This window comes from Cebidichthys violaceus, unplaced genomic scaffold (genome assembly GCF_023349555.1).
Source record: "Cebidichthys violaceus isolate CVI_PGR_0920_01 unplaced genomic scaffold, fCebVio1.0.p SCAF_1, whole genome shotgun sequence".
Classification (NCBI taxonomy): domain Eukaryota; kingdom Metazoa; phylum Chordata; class Actinopteri; order Perciformes; family Stichaeidae; genus Cebidichthys; species Cebidichthys violaceus.
This window is the reverse complement of record NW_027176262.1, coordinates 22227426-22244948: the sequence shown is the minus strand read 5'-3', so window position 1 is coordinate 22244948 and position 17523 is coordinate 22227426. Positions and strand designations below refer to the sequence as shown.

The 17523-nt window shown below is 40.2% G+C and overlaps 1 protein-coding gene across 1 annotated transcript; it reads left to right on the top strand.

Moving 5' to 3' along the window:
- The first annotated feature begins 5037 nt into the window (after positions 1 to 5037).
- On the top strand, positions 5038 to 12014 carry tlcd1 (TLC domain containing 1). The gene is made up of 4 exons (XM_068715448.1): positions 5038 to 5635; positions 6666 to 6748; positions 8009 to 8091; positions 8640 to 12014. The coding sequence occupies exons 1-4, from the start codon at positions 5430 to 5432 to the stop codon at positions 9042 to 9044; spliced, it is 777 nt and encodes a 258-aa protein (XP_068571549.1). The 5' UTR covers positions 5038 to 5429; the 3' UTR covers positions 9045 to 12014.
- Positions 12015 to 17523: the final 5509 nt, after the last annotated feature.

Here is a 17523-nt window from a genome sequence, read left to right as displayed (position 1 = left end):
GGCAACCCGTCCCAACTACTACAGGAAGCGACGAGGGACAAAAAAAAATAGGCGAAGGAAAAACTCTCCTGCGAAATACAACAGTAGCCTACTGTTGGTGGCACATATTTATTAAATGAATGTTTTCAGTCACAGAGTAAAATGTTTCAGAGACACATTAACACAATGTTTTGTTTGTAGAATAAATATAGTATATAGGATTGACAGTAAGGAGAAGATATGTATAAGACATAAACAGAGTGAAAATGTGGAGCATGTTGGGCAAACTAATCGGTACAGATAAGCAGTGCCAAGAAATAGAAAGTGATCTACATTTGGGAAGATTTAATGTGAAAGTGCCGCTAAACACATTGACAAATAAACTGTGGGCTTAGGTTAACTTAAAGTTTTAAATGAATCCTGGCCTCAAATCAATTGAGATTCTGTGACATGAACTGAAGAGAGCCATTCACGAAAGACATTCCTGAAATCAATGTCAAAATAAGTAGTAAAATTGTCGAAACTTCGCCTGGCCAATGTGGAGATATGATCAACGTGCAAGAAAGATTTGGTTGAGGCCACTGCTGTGAAACAAGATTTAGATAGTTACCAAAAACAAGGTTTCACTTTCTTTTAGTAATTAATAGTAAGGCAGAGTTTACCAGTATTTACTAGATCAGATAAATACAGTATGGACAGTAGTATAAACACAAATACACTATAGGTCAGATATGTAGCATGTCAGGACATCATGAAATGTACAGTTGTGCAGCCACAGTGAACACTGAACAAACCAAAGATAACAACAAAGAATACATCGGCAAATAATTGGCTTTATTTTGTTATGCTTGATTTTACAATTTCCACTTTTTCCACTAACAGCAATCCAGTTTGAAGTCTGTCCTACTCGATTTTGTTGTCATGATAAAGAAAAGATTACATCCAACCAATATAATTTCCTTTCTGAAAAGTGAGCCAGTATTTTAGGTTGTAAACTGCTTTTCTTACAGTACATTGTATGTCATTTTAGTACTGGCATGCCAAAAATGTATTCAGCACAGTGTTGTCTAACAGTTGTGACAGGAAGCGACTAGAGCATGGACTTCAGATACTGTAGTCTGACAACCAGACGCCTGGTGATTATAAAGTGCCTTCCCCTTGTCTGAGATAAGCAGGAAGAGGGCTGCATGAGCACTGTTTCCCCTCTGCCATGGGGATAATAAATGCTTTGTGCTGTGACAAAGCCGGCTCTGTTTTGTGCTGAAGTGCCTCCACTATTATCGTCAATCTGAAATTATGATATATCACCACAAACAGTCATCTTCACGTAATTTAACCTTTTCTCTACAATTTGCAGTTTTCCAAATGAAGTTAGGTGGAGGTAAGATAAGCGAGGAGGGGGTTTAACAAACAGCAGTTTGCTCTTTCTCAGGGATATAATATCTCAACAAAGGAGCGCCTACAGGAGACTTGCAGAATATGTGGCACACCTTAGACCAGCTCAGTGACATATTTGTCCTTGTGCTGCTGTGTTCTGTCAGTGACCAGGAATGCACTGTCTAGGATAGTGAAACTGATGCTAAACCTCAGGTATGAACTATTAATCTTTAGAGGTTTCTCAAGACTTGACAGAAAGTTGTGGGTTAGGACGTTTCCTCACATCGGTGCTTTCACCTCGCTCTCCCTCATCATTAACTCATAGGCCTTTTTCACAGACATGACATTCCACAGAAGGAAGGAAAAGCACAAGCGTAATTAATAAAACGAATGAATTGTTAGTAATATTAGTAACTACTGTGCTTTTCCTACTGAGAACAGTGAACATGCAGTCTATATTTGTGTGTGTGGCACTTTTATTATGTAAGTTTTTCACTGTTCACTAGATGTTTCTCCTAGTTTAAACCTTATAGATTGGGGGTTAGGAACACAGTGTATGGATATAATAAATGTATTTAATCAATGTCAATTAGTTACAAAAAAAAAAGTAATTTTATTTATTATGTCATTACTGCTTGAGAACAAAACAGAACCTCTCTCTGAACAAGACACACCTACTTTTGTTTGGCTATTTACGCAGCAATTGCTGGAACTCAATTAACCCGTAGATTTTCTCTCTTGCAGACTTGCAGAGTCTCCACGATACAGCCGCTTCTCAACAGCCCTCAGGAGAAGGAAAAATCACTGAGCCAGGCACAAAGATTCCCGTCTCAAACACATCAAATGATAATGGGAGACCTTCTAAACAGTTTGGTGTTTGCTGTGGCTTAGACGCAATAACACCCTCTGTCAGAAGTCCTGAGCTGTTTCTTTGGAAACTTGACTCTGTGAGGTTTCTGTGATAAAACTATGAAAGCAAAAGACTCTCATTGTCTCACATTACAACAAAATGCACACTGAGGTAACCAGGAAAAACAATAAATGGTATTAAGTTACATTTCTCTCTCTCTATCTGCAATGTGTCTTGTTACAGAGAAGCCTGTACTCAACTGATGTACGCAGGTTAATTATATGGTTCATGTTTCAAGTTTCACACTTGGAGCACTAGACCCATTGACCAGTCTTTCTCTTTTATTTCTCTTTCTCACAAATAAATACGCGTGTAGCAGTGTAAGTTGAATATTTTGGAATCATTTTATGAAAGGAATTGCGGCCTTATTAATTAATAACAGGGCAATTTCTAGTACATCTCAGCATCATCACATCATCATCGACGAGTTGGGTCTTGCTGGAGTTTATTGGGGAGAGATGCCCCCAAGTGGTTTGATGAAGAACTCGGAGTCACTGAGCTGAAAAACAACATGAGCCTGTAGAAAATGCTCGTTCTTCAGATGAGCTTTTGCTTCCATCTAGTGGTGATCTTTTTACGTTGCAGTCTATACTCTGTATGACGTGTTTCTTGATATAGGGGGCAAACTCATGTCCAATTTAACGGTAGCTTCTTTTTAAGTATTATCTGGGCCTATTGTCTTAATTTGACAGTAGGCGTTGAGAAGAGAGTTGAGAGGTAACAGGAAATAAGAGGAGAAGGGGATTGTCTCATGAATGGGATTTGAAGTTAGCTCATGCATGCGATTTTGAAGGGCTTTAATTTTGAAATGCTACATCAGAATGTCCTGGTTCTCTCTGAGTGACACCTTGATATATATATATATATATATATATATATATATATCTATATATATATATATATATATATCTATATATATATATATATATATATATATATATATATCTATATATATATATATATATATATATATATATAGATATATATCTATATATATATATATATATATATATATATATATGGCACTAAATAGCACAAGTTAGATGTTATTGTAATGTTCTGGACCTTTGCACGAGGAGATTTTAATTGAATACTCCTGCACTAAAGCATGAATACAAAAAAAACAAATACAGATAGGATTAAAGAAATACATCAGTTTGTAAATAACCTGAGAAACTTTAAGCAGGTAAAGAAAGGTGAACTCACCGTGGATGTATATTTCACAGAGGCATCTGTGGTGCAGATGGTGACGTGTGGAGGGTCTTAGCTGTTCCTGATCAGTTTTGCTCACTTCCTTTTCCCCCCACTGGGCTGCAGAGGGGCCAGCTGTGGGGGATGAGAGACATGCTGTGTTTATAGAAAAAGTTATGGCCAAGAAAGGAGTGAAGTAAGGGAGTAAGTTAAGTAGGCTGTCTGTCTAACACACCAGATTTACATTGTTATGCTACAAACATAACAAAGATGTGTTTATATGCTCAATCGTATATGTTTACAGTACTTACTGCTGACATTGTCACCAATTTACTTTGAGAGAAATGTAATCCTGAAGTTGATAATGTAATGTGTAATTTATTGAAGCCCCTATCTTTATGCTAGTACTCACTATGAACTTCCCTAAAATATTTTAAAGGTCCAAGTGACCTGTATTACCACCTTTATGGTCTGCATATGGTCAAGTGAGTAAAACATGATTATAATCATTATAAAAGGCAAAACAGATGAAAAAAATAAATATGGTGAACTAGAGAACCACTTCTATACTATATTTAGTTAAAATCACAACAGCACCCAAGGATTGGCTGAGGAAATGTAAAGAGGACCTAAGACTGGGTACACCATGGACCCTCACCTCCCAACTTCAACAGGGAAAATGACCAAGAGGGAAGGAGCAAAACCAATCAAGAGCCTTATTCTTTCTTTCCCTGTTCGTATTCTGAATGGATAGGGACTTAGTGGGTTTACTCAAGTACATACAGTATAAACATTTATTTATGCAAGTATAAACATTTATGCTACTTTGTACTTCTTCAACACTACATTTCAGAGGGTGAACATTGTGCTCTTTACTTTACTACATTCATTTTACAACTGGAGATACTCGTTACTTTGAGGTTCAGAACAACACAGTAATATTAAGTGAATAGAATTACATGACACTCTGAAAGGTGTGTGGAAAAAATGAGGACTTTCATTTTTATACTTCAGGACATTTTGCTTATTTTATATCTGCGCTTTTGTCTAAAGTTGGAATACAAGACCTGTACTGGAGTATTTAAACTTTGTGGTATTGCGACTGTTACTTAATTAATCGGAATACTTCATCCAACAGATTATCCCAATCCAATAACCAAAAACACACGCTTATAATATATTAGTTCATTTGTAGCCTTTTAGGCCAGGAAAAAAAAAAAAGAAACACAGCCTGCGATGGAAGAACTTATCCGAACTGCTGTTGTTGTTTATAGGTCACATAGATGCATGAGGAGGCAGAGAGAAGGAGCCTTTACGCACAGTGCCCACCCAAAAACGTGCGCATATGGAAGGGTGGCGCTGGTAGACATAAAGATTATAACTATGAAGCTATTTGATACATTTATATACATATATATTTTTTTTTATACATTCTTATCTAAAATCTCGTTTCGGCAGCCCTGCTCTGTGATTACTTGTGTAACGTGATCACAGCCTCTGTTCCTCCTTGTTTTTGTGGTTGAAGGGCGCAGCAGCACCGCCCACCCCGCACCACCACGCCCACTCTTCGTTCTGCACAGACGGGCGGGCTGAGAGCGGTAAAATCAGAAGGCGCTGCATGAAGACAAACATTCTTTCCGTTGGATTGAACTGTCACCACGGACTCGGGGCGCTTAAAACGTGAGAAGAAAGAAGAAGAAGAAGAAGAAAAAGAAAAGGCTGCAGCGTAAATTGGACACCAGCTCTTAGAGACTTAGTTCAAACTTTATTAGAAACAGAAGATCATCTCTCGCAGCTGCAGCAGCGCCTCCCCTGCCCTGCCCCATCTCATACCGCGCAAATCGGTCCATCATTAACACCAGGAGACGTTTACAGGAGCGTGGAAAATCCAACAGAGGGGAAGAGACAAAGAGAGGAAGCTGTAGAGAGTAAGAGCACGCGCACAGAGAAGGGAGGTAGAGCAGAGGACAGGATGGACGCCCTGGTTCCTGTGCTGAAGCGTCACCCAGGCAAGTCGGTGCTGGTGTTCTCTCTGATTTTCAAGGTGATCCACCGGTTGCTGCAAAGGCTGCCTGTGCCCAAAGTGGTGAAGCAGGATGACTTTAAATCCTGGAAGTGGAAGAACCTCTCTGTCTCAATGGTGCACTCCCTGCTGACTGGATCATGGGCCCTGACCTGGTACGTTTCCATCCAAGCAGCTGTCTTAGTCACACTTCTATCCATCCATCTACACAGTGGGACATCATTGTCTATTCATAGTCCAAACGATGTGTTATGTGTGTGTGTGTGTGTGTGTGTGTGTGTGTGTGTGTGTGTGTGTGTGTGTGTGTGTGTGTGTGTAGCAGTGACAGTCTGTGGCAGCCAGGAGAAGAATGGCATGTCTGAACACGTGCTAGGGAGGGAAATATCACTGTACAGTACGAGCCACATAAAACTCATATTGCTATTCGCTTGTACTTGTGAATTTGTGCTCGACTTCGAGGTCAGTAAAGAAATAAAAAAAAAATTCACACACACACACACACACACACACACACACACACAGCCGTCAGGGTTTCCTTAAGAGAGAACCTCCTGACATATGAACTGGAAAAACCTGCTGGCTCAACGACTCTTGTGAAAGCATCATGAGAAACTATTTATTTGGGTGGAGACTGTTTGGGCCCAAGCTCAGATTTGTTAGGCTGCTGTTTGCACTCTCACTTAGGCTATGTATTGATACTTTAATATGTGAATAGCAGTGATTGAGAGATTGTTCACTCACAATAGTGTCAAGGAACCAACGTGCTGCTTTACACGTCGTATATAAAGGTCATTTATCAACACAAATTCTGTCGTGGTGTGTTTATACAGGGAGGGGACGCAGAGGAACGATTGCTTTTTGAGGTGTGCCCCCATTTGCCAACAGCAGTGACAAAGAACCCTGCAAAATCAGAGAGAGAGAGAGAATGTGTTTTTAAAAAGGTGCAGAGACACCAATAGAGGCTTAGATAATAAGAGTTGTAAAATGAAAGGATAAAACATTAACGGCACTTATTTTTCAACTGCTGACTATCTATTAGTCCGGGGGTTTAATGAAGCCAAAAACACCCGATCTTAACGTCTCTGCTTATTCCGTCTTTTTTTTTTTCCCTCCATGAGTGAGCCCATGTATGTCTGAGTGAGGTGAACACAGACCCGTCTTTCTGTAACATGTATCCCTCTCCAGTGTGCTGGTTTGGCCAGAGACGTTGAGCAACCTTCACTCTTACCACACCCCTCTGTCCTACCTGCTCGTCTGCGTCTCAACAGGTCAGTGAATGCATCGCGACAACAGAATAACACTTCGACCAAGGAAACTTCTCTTCAGACTCTTTTTAAATCTTTTGCGTTTTCATTTAAATTGCAAATCCTAACTGCAGTTGTTGTACTTGTTATCCTGTAGTATTTAGTGTAGGGCTGCAACAAAGCATTACTTTTAGTATTGATTGATCTGCTGATTATTTTCTTGCGTCTATAAATCGTTTTGACTATAAAAAGTCAGAAAATTAAGTGCTGAAATTATAGCCCAAGGTAGTGTTTCACATGACGGTTGTTTGACAATAGTCCCAAACTCAAAGATATATTATGTATGACAAAGAAAACAAGTGAGAAACTGACATTTTTGCTTTAAAAAAAAAAAAAAAATGACTACAACGACTTTTACTGCGACTAATTGACAAATGGTTGCAGGTCTAGTTTAATGCACAAGAGGGAAATGTGGGAGAGTATGCTGATGGACTCTTCCATCCTTGAATTGATCTTTGAATTGATCTTGGCGGTACAACAGTGCCACCTTGCAGTTGCTGCTTTTTCCACAGAAACAACAAAAAGATCCGCCCCTCTAGCCTGTTTCCAAATCACCGTGGACACCAAAGATAATCCACAGAGGACTCCGTGTTCTGTTTGAGCTGTGCTGTATGTGGTTACACCTAATGTGTTACCATGAAGACACAAATCTGTGGAGATCTGCGCTAACTACCGCAAACACCCATACGCTCCACTGAGGCCAACCGCACTAGATACTGGAGGTCAGGTTGTTTCACATGGAGGCTGGTTGTGTGTCTGTCGATGTCGGTCGAGGCACAAAGGGACTCTTAGTAGTATATTAGTCACTTGAATAGCTCCAGCTAAACGAGGCCTACACCGTCTGATAACCATGGTTATGTTGTAATAATGACTAAGAGAAACATTAAACTCTGCCTTTGGATCAGCTCAACTAACTTCTTGGTTAACAAGTGACACAAGGGAGATCTTGCATTGTAATGACTGATATATCTGCATATGAATGCAGGTTTAACGCAAAAAAAAAAAGAAAGCTTTTTGGAGGCCAAACAGGCAGGGGACAAAAACTGAGTTTCAGTAAATGTAAGCGATTGTACCGTCATCTTCATGCTTCTGTTTGTGTCAAACAGACCAAGGATGAAGATTTTCAAGAAAAGCCGAACTCCAAGATCAAACGAACAGTAACATATAGATTGTATTCTCGTCTACCTCCACCTCCTCTCAGTGTCACGATTTCTTCCTTCTCAGGATACTTTGTGCAGGATGCGGGTGACATTATCCTGACGGGACATGCAAGACAATCGTGGGAATTCTTACTCCATCACGTGCTGGTAAGACCACATGCCTGTTTGTGTTTTCTTCTAAGGATGCTGTTGTGGTTTGGGTAAGACATTGGAGTCAGAGAAGAAGACAATAAAGTGAGGCGCTGATTTCATTTTAGCTCCAAAATTGGCGTCCAAATTGTCACTAAATATGGAGGAAAATTGAGTCATATTGCAAATTTGGTCGTGTTTTGAAATATTTTCATTCTCTGAAATACCGTATTTGTTTAATATGCTGTTACTGATTTTTACTGAATATTATTTGATTGTTAATTTAATTACTTTATTATCTAATATGTTTAGTTAAATTATTAATTGAATTATTAATTACAAATCCAACTAGCAGACGTGTCATTGTTGTCTTATCTGCATCACGTCTTTTTGTTCAGTCTTTATTTTCAAACCATCCATCTTCCTTATATGAGCAGCATTGCTTACAAAAAAAACTGATGAAATGAAATGCAAAGACAAACAATGAGAGCGTCAAACACAGGAGTTGTTAGCTGTAAGAACAACAACAACAACAACTCGCCTCTGTGTGTGTGTCTCCTCTTCAGGTGATCTCGTGTTTCCTGTACGCCCTCTTCACTGAGCTCTATGTAGCCGGCGCCGTAGTCGCTCTCTTTGTGGAGGTCAACAGTGTCACCCTGCACCTGAGACTGTTGCTGAAGCTGGCGGGGGCTCATTCCTCCTCCACGTACCACATCAACAAACTCGTCAACATCGTCACCTACATGACGTTTCGCCTGGGCACCCAGTTCTACCTCACCTGGTACATCGTCCACAACTACACCTGGCTGGACCACGGTTCATACTTCCTCGTCGCCATGATGATGATGAATGTCATGATCATGATTTACTGCTACCGCCTACTACGTGCCGACTTCTTCTCCTGGAATAAGAGGTCCGTGAGGCAGAACGGGACGCCGAACAACAACTCTAAAAAGTTTCCCTGTGATTGATGGGGAAGGTTTACGGACCTATGTTGTATTTAGAGTTGGAGTTCACACGTTATGTCGTTTTCAAACTGACCCCATTCCCAGTGACGACAGGCTCACTTGTTGTGTCTCACTGCCAAAGAGATTTTTATTTTATTTTTTGGTGGGACAAGGTCCAGTCTTGTTCAGAAATGTTGGAAAGTTGGAAATGTGGCTTCTCCCGGGTAAAAATGCAATGCAACACAGCTTTAACTGAAGCCAACATTCTGGAATAAACTCTTCATCTCTCAAAAACCCTTGAGATTTTACCACTTTTACTCTACATTTAAAATAGATGTTCCGTATCATAGGCCTATTGCGTAACGGAATAGTTTGACATCATTATCGAAACATGCTTAGTTGAGTTCTTGACGAGAGTCGGATGAGAACACTTTCACGTCTGTTTAGAAATTACGATTAAGCGTCAGCCAGTGAACTTATCTTAGCACAAAGACCGAACACATGGGGAAACAACTAGCCTGGTTCTGTCCAACGATTTAAAACTTGTTTTAACTTCTGTGATTGTACGAGTCCAAAAACAAGTACACAGCCTACAGCCTTCCCTATTTCCAGTCTTTATGCTAAGCTAACTGGCTGCTGGCTGTAGCCGTATATGTTTATAATTCGACTACAGACATGAGAGCTGTATGTTTTCATTTAACTCTCAGCAACACAGTAAACTAACTGCCTATATTTCCATAAATGTCAAACTATTACGTAAACATTCAATTTTAGCATCAGCACAACCTGAAGGAATGTTTACTTCCTTGACTGATACCACTCTAATATCGGTACACGAAATGTGACGCTACAGCCAGCAGGTGGTTAGCTTAGCATAAAGACTGGAAATTGGGAAACAGCTAGCCTCATAACCCTAACCCTAACCCACAAACAAGATATAACACGTTAATTTGTGAGATTCAGAGGTGAGATAGGTCATTTATTTGCCTTTTGGACAGAGCTATGCTGTTTCCTTTCGTGTACAGCTAAGCTAGCCGACTACCTGCCAGCTAGGATTTTCTGACTGAGCAGCAACAGACTCACTCTCTCTGTCTCTATGATGTCATCTGTGGCTGAAGAGATACGGGGCTGTGACTGAACTGGTACAGGACTAACCGGTAACAAACGGGAATGTAGGGCAAAGTGTGGTCCTCTAATGGTTCTCATATGAAAGCTGTTGTAATTAGAGAGAAGTGGGCCTGAAGCTGGATCTTTATGCCATCTAACAGTCCGATAATTGAGCTCATCCGGAGGTGGGCGTCATTAGAAACCCTTCACTATGAGCAGGTAGCAGAGCGATCGATACTGATGTTGATTTTCATAGACTAGATGTGGAGTGATAGAAATTATCCCCACAGTGTGTAACGTGTTGCCTTTTACAGAATAGATCCTTTTTTTAATTATCCTTCTCTTCCTCCTCTTTCCTCAAAATGGACATTTTGTGCATGATGGCCAAATCTCAATCTCGACATTTTGAGCCCTTTATGAACCCTTTCCGTAAGTCCTGCAGACTTTACCCAGGGGAATTACCCACAATTCATAGCAATGTGACGTTAGACACGGGGTTACCAGTGGAAGCGTGGAGACATAAACAAGTCAAACAAAGATGACGGCACATGGGCGTTCAGCCAGACAAATTCAATTTCTGAGAAACATTAAGGATTAAAGATGGAACATGAAAACACATGAAGTCAGAGGAATGGAAGCAGAGATCATATTACAGATTTAATCATCAAACATTTAATTTTGTCATTGAAGCTGTTTTGACAAAATCAAGTAAAATAGATTATTTGAAATTACCTCTCGTCTTGTGAGGAAAGAGCCTGGAAGACGTTCAAATCAGGGAGTAAAATATGTAAAATAATACCTACGATTGTACACATTATATTTTGATGTTGTCATGGTAACGTGATATGTTGCAGCAAAGAGCTGTCCCGTTCGTATTTACACCATTTCAAGCCCTTACAGTCTCTCACACCCTGAGGGTTCAGGGTTTAAGGCCTTAGGATTGAGACCCTGTCCTCAAATATCTATATCTATCATTCCTTTTTTATATATTTCATGTGGTAATACAAGTACAACGCCAACAGTGGACTTTGAAGCAATGCATCACCCACAAAATGACAAATTGTATATTGATTACTCAACCAGTGTTCCCTTGAATTCTTGAAGAAAACTTTGTTTTTCTCGTCTGCCTTTACGGCGAATTAGGAAAACTTCCACCCAAAACTTGTGCAGTACAACCCAAGTCTCATTCATCCAGTCGTATTCTCACTCCCAAACACATGCATCTCCACTAAAACCTCACTATTTAAACACATGTGAGGTTTCAGCAGAGATGCATGTGTTTGGGAAGTAGTGAGCATAGGACTGGGAAAATGAGACTTAAATTATAATGCTCAAGTTATGCGAGAGCTTGTGCGCGGATGTTTTGATATCGTCTTGCGGTTGTTAATCGTGGCCCCCCCGTTTACTTCAATTCGTCAAGACTTTTTTTTTCCGTTTTTGATTCTTTTGATCGACAAAATGGTCAGTTTGTGGGTGAAGTGCTCCTTTTAAATGCTCATTTCCTAATCATGCCGTGACTCACAAGTGCTGACAGTGTCATTTAAAAACCTAATGAGCAGTGCATTTCAATTTCAGCCAACCGCCAAGAAATGGACAAGTTTAGATTAGTCCACCTGTGCAACAGTGCCTTTTACCTCAGTGCCTTTTCAAAAAGAACAAAGCGCCGAGACTTTATGAATAAGAAAGAAGAGATAGAGTGCAGACTGACATCTGTAACTCTTTGTAAAAGGTGGGCCATGTGGAGAGATTTTTTGACACCGATGTACAGTAAATTCTGTGACCAAATGTATCTTGTATTAACATTTTTTTTTTTAAGAGCCCCTGTATTATGGATGGTTTAGTGATGCCATGATTAAAAACAAACAAACAAACAAGCATTTAAAATCACAGGAGTATTGATGTGTATTTTTGTGATATGTATATTGGTTTGATGTATTATTCCACTCTGTATAACATACACGTAGAGATAACTGGTGAATCTACAGCCGGATACCGAATCATGAGAGCCTTTACCAACACAAGAATGTATAGTTGCTCCATTACAAGTGAAAGTCTTATATTTAAAATCCTACTTGAGTGAGAGTACAAAAGTATGATCGGCAAAACGTATCAAAAGTACTCAATGTGCAAGACGGTGACTGATATATTATTATATATTACATCATAACAGTTAGAATACTAATGCATCAATGTGCTTGCAGCAGTTTATTGTTGTAGGTGGTTGAGATGGAGCCACTTTTTTTTTTTTGCTCACATTTTTTTTATTGATATGTAAACAGTTGTGTACACAGCGATGGAGCTACTTTTAGCTACTTTATATAAATGCATCTGCGTCGACATTGACCAAGGTTTGTGTTCAGATGTTACGGTGTTGAAGGAATCACGCAGCCCTCACTTAGAAACCCTCTTCATAGACTGTAAACCATTTTATTCACCGGACACGTGTGTGCCGACTAAAACCTTCTGCGCGTGCAACAACAATAAACCCCGGATTACTGCAAAACTCAGGCAGCTTCGTCAGGCCAAGAAGGAGGCCTACAGAAGTGGGGACAACGACCGACAACCCTGGGTCAGTGTGGAGAGGCCTGCAGGACCTCACCAACCACAGGGGGCCGTCACAAGACTGAATGACTGCAGGCCCGTCGCCCTGACATCTGTGGTAATGCAACTGTTCGAGAGACTGGTGTTGACCCCACCTGAAGGACATCACAGGCCCCCTGCTGGACCCCGCTGCAGTTTGTCTACCGGGCAAACAGGTCGGTGGATGATGCAGTAAACATGGGATTGCACTGCCTGCTGCAACTCCTTGACTCCCCGGGGACACACGCGAGGGTTACGTTTCTTTACTTCAGCTCCGCGTTCAACACCGTCATCCTGGAAATACTTCAACCCAAACACTCCACCTGTCAGTGGATCACAGACTTCCTGACAGACAGGACGCAGCAGGTGAGGCTGGGAAAAAAAAAAAATCACATCCAGCACCCGGACTACACTAACGACTGCACCTCGGGACCCATTAAACTCCTGAAGTTTGCAGACGACGCAACGGTCATCGGCCTCATGAGGGATGGTGATGAGTCTGCGTACAGACGGGAGGTTGAACAGCTGGTCCTCTGGTGTGGTCAGAACAACCTGGAGCTCAACAAGCTCAAAACTGTGGAGATGACAGTGGACTTAAGGAGGAGCCCCCCCCCCCCAACACTGCCCCCCCTCACCATACTCAACAACACTGTGTCTGCTGTGGAGACCTCCCAGGACCCAAAGTGGGCCTCCAACATCAACACCATCCCGAAAAAGGCCCAGCAGAGGATGTACTTCCTGCGCCAGCTCAGGAAGTTCAACCTGCCTCAGGAGCTGCTGATTCAGTTTTACTCCACCATCATCCAGTCTGTTCTCTGCACTTCTTTCGCTGTCTGGTTTGGATCGACCACCGAACAGGACAGGAACAGACTACAACGGACTGTCAGGTCTGCAGAGAGAATCATTGGCGCCAGTCTGCCCTTCATGCAGGACTTGTACATCTCCAGAGTCAGGAAACAGACAGGAAACAAACACCGCAGACCCATCACACCCTGGACACAATCAGTTCCAACTCCTCCCGTCTGGTAGGCGCTACAGGGCGCTGTACGCCAACACCACCAGACACAGGAACAGCTTCTTTCCACTGGCCGTCACTCTCATGAACAATTAATCAGACATTCTGCACTATTACCTCCATTCTGCACTATTACCTCCATGTTATTGTCATTGTTTTTGTATATATATTTATATTTGTAGATAGTAGTTAAAAGTTTATGCCTACCCCTGTTCTACTTTGTTGTCGTCGTTGTTTATTTATCGTCTATTTCTGTGTATGCACGTTGAGGGCAATGTTAAAACCAGAGTCAAATTCCTTGTATGCCTAGCATACATGGCCAATAAAGCTGATTCTGATTCTGATTCTGGTTCTCAACCTAGAGGGTCCCTCTAGAGCAGGGGTCGCTAATAGGCGGACCGCAGTCCGGATCCGGACCCTGACGCCGTTGTATCCGGACCCTGGACCTAAAACCGATAGATAATTGAGAATGATCACATTTTGACAGAGCGCCTATATTTTAACCGGCGCAGCTTTTCTAGCCTTTACGGCACTTGTTCAGTGGTCCAAGAAACAAACCGACCAATTATATGCGTTGTAAATCACATCACGTGATGCAGCTCAGTCAAGCAAATATGGGTATTCTGACACGTTTCCTGACTCGAGTGAGATGTAGACACACGGGGCTGAGAGAGGAAAGAGAACGAAGGGCAGGTTACAGACTACAGACTTACAGACTCTTATAGGTTCATTCTTCCCACGGACAGTTTAAAACCAGTGTGTCTCATATGTTCAGAGACCGTGACGATTATTAAGAGGAGATGGTGCATAGTTACGAAATCATTTCACCTCAGGTTGATAGCAGACCACCTCAAGGTGTCACTCTAATCTGAAATTAGACAAATTGTCTCATGAATGGGATTTGAAGTTAGCTCATGCATGAGATTTTGAAGGGCTTTAATTTTGAAATGCTACATCAGAATGTCCTGGTTCTCTCTGAGTGACACCTTGAGGTGGTCTGTGATCAACCTGAGGTGAAATGATTTTGTAACTATGCACCATCTCCTCTTAAGATGCACATTTTTTTGAAAGTTTTCAGTTGTCAGTTATTCTTTAATCCAGCCCTTATTTTACTTCAAATGAGAAGAACATTCATTTATGTATTTCTATGTATTATTTATAATCCATCCAGTTCAATTTGAAAACTGAGAATAATAATTGTAAAATATAATTGATGTGTACTTTCTTTATTTGATTTAACAGTTGTTGACTACACAGAGATATTACTACAACTAGACTTCTTGAATATATATATATATATATATATATATATATATATATATATATATATATATATATATATATATATATATATATATATATATATATAGCACTACATAGCGCAAGTTAGATGTTATTGTAATGTTCTGGACCTTTGCATGAGGAGATTTTCTCAATCTGGACCTTTTGGAATTTGAATTGAATACCACTGCTTTTTCTCTTTGGGCATTAATTAGTTATTTAAATAAAAAAACATCTGACAAGTTAAGAGGGGAAACAACTAAACACTGATTTATAGTATAAAGAAGAGTATAGTCACAAGGGTTAGGGTCTTCTTTCTGTGTAAACATGTTTTAAAGTTCAACAACTTCAACAACAATGAAACACGGTTGAGGAAGGATGGAGAAGACATTTTGGACTAAAAAGATCAACATTGAAAGACCCCCACTTGATTGGACCGACCCAGGATAATGAAGCTTTATGTTATGTCTACTTTTAGGAGTAGGACTCCGGATGTATAAAGAGAACAACAAACACATAAAAGGTTACTTTACCTGTCCGACGTTGAATTGCTGTTGATTTGTTCATATTTCCTTGTTTTTGAGACATTTTTAAGCTTGGATATAGAATCTTACATTGTTGTGGTCAAAGCAAAATATAAGAAGAAGAAGAAGAAGAAGAAGAAGAAGAAGAAGAAGAAGAAGAAGAAGAAGAAGAAGAAGAAGAGAAGTGTAGAAGAAGAGCAACGACAGAACAAGCATGAACCCGACCCGTGGGCTCTCGCACGCCCTCTTCAGTGAGGTAGAGGTACTGTTTGCCCCTCTGTGCTTTTTCACTGCAGTTTAATGTCAGATCAGCAACACTAAATATGTTCTACACAGACGTGAAATACATTATTCTATATAAAGAATTGAAGAACTGCTGGAGCTGTTGCCCCCGCGACCCGATCCCGGATAAGCGGACGAAGATGAATGAAGGATGAATGAATGAATATATAAAGAAAGGACATATAATACAAGTGTCTACAGATATTACAGTGGTGACAAACAATGACAAAGCAAAAGGCACGCGCTCGACCCAGTTAGTGAGGAATTGCGCAATCTGAGGTGAGGAACAGCTCGTCGCTGTCTCACCTCACGTGTCTCCTCTGTTTGAACAGGACATGCGCTAATTCAGCGATTTTGATTATAAAAATGCTTGGAATGATTGGAATCATACAGAAATTACATTTATAGCACAGATCAGTAGAGAAATATTAATATTTTTTTTTATTTTAGCATTATTTGTTCTTTACTTGTCGTGATGACCTCCCCTGACCGCACGTCCCTGATCTCTTGACAGCCAGTGTGGACAGGAGAAACAATTACAGAGACCAAAATGTATCCCACGGTACATACACAGTCAGTGGCTGCTTTATTATGGACACCTGTTCAATCTAATGTTGCTGCTTCTGCCATAAAGTACCTTTATGATGCCTATGGTGTCCAGTTTTTGTTCACACTATATAGACAACAATTAGAAACACCTCTGAATATCATGTATCCTAACACAACAACACCTTTATTACTATGACTTCAATAATAAACATTAACTTTCAGTTACACATTTCCAAAATTGTACTTACAGCACTTCAGTGAATGTACTACATCATTGCTCAAGGGTAACCTGGCAGCGCCTGGTGATCATACAGGGGGGAGAGTAAATTGCATTATATGTTAAGAGTGTAAAACCTGGTAAAAATGACTATTTTCCACCTCACATATTAAATAATTATTACAAGCATAATTTTGTTATCTTATTATCAGGAATATATAATTAGTATACTTGTAATGTAAGCTATTTTCATTTAATGTTGTATTGTTTTACATTTTAACAATGTATTGTCCATCTCGAGGACAGTATGGAGATCTGTTATGGAATACGAACTTCTACTGTCTGATTATCTGTCCATGTCTTCATCCAAAATAAAACTCTAAAGTGCTCTGATGTCAAAAAGACTTTTGTTTTGAATTATCTTGATTTTTCGACGTTATCCATAGCAGCCAACTAAAATATGATGTGATTCGGCAATATGATGTTATTTGCATTGAGTATTCGAATTTAATTATTTGATCATAACGAGGCAGATGTCAGTGAGAAGAAGCTTAGAGCGCCCTCTATTGTCGACATATTTAACTGTTTTACTGACGGACAGGAAACGGACCTTTTCTCTTCACCCCCCATCCCCTTTATTACAAAGACAAGCGCATGCAGACCAGTACAAATATTACATGTTTATAAATAGTAACGTTATGATGTAACACATGGTGGTAATAGAGAAGTATGAATGGGCATACACGAATTATGAATAAGCGGAATAAAAACAAAAGGAAACAATAAAATGTCAACGAGATAAATGTCAAATTTGTTAGATGGATAGATCGATAGACAGATAGAGACAGACAGAGAGACAGATAGACAGATAGATAGATTTGTTTTCCTTTCCTAATTTCCGATTATTCCTCATTTCCTCCAGCAGGGGACCGAGCAGAGAAAAAATCT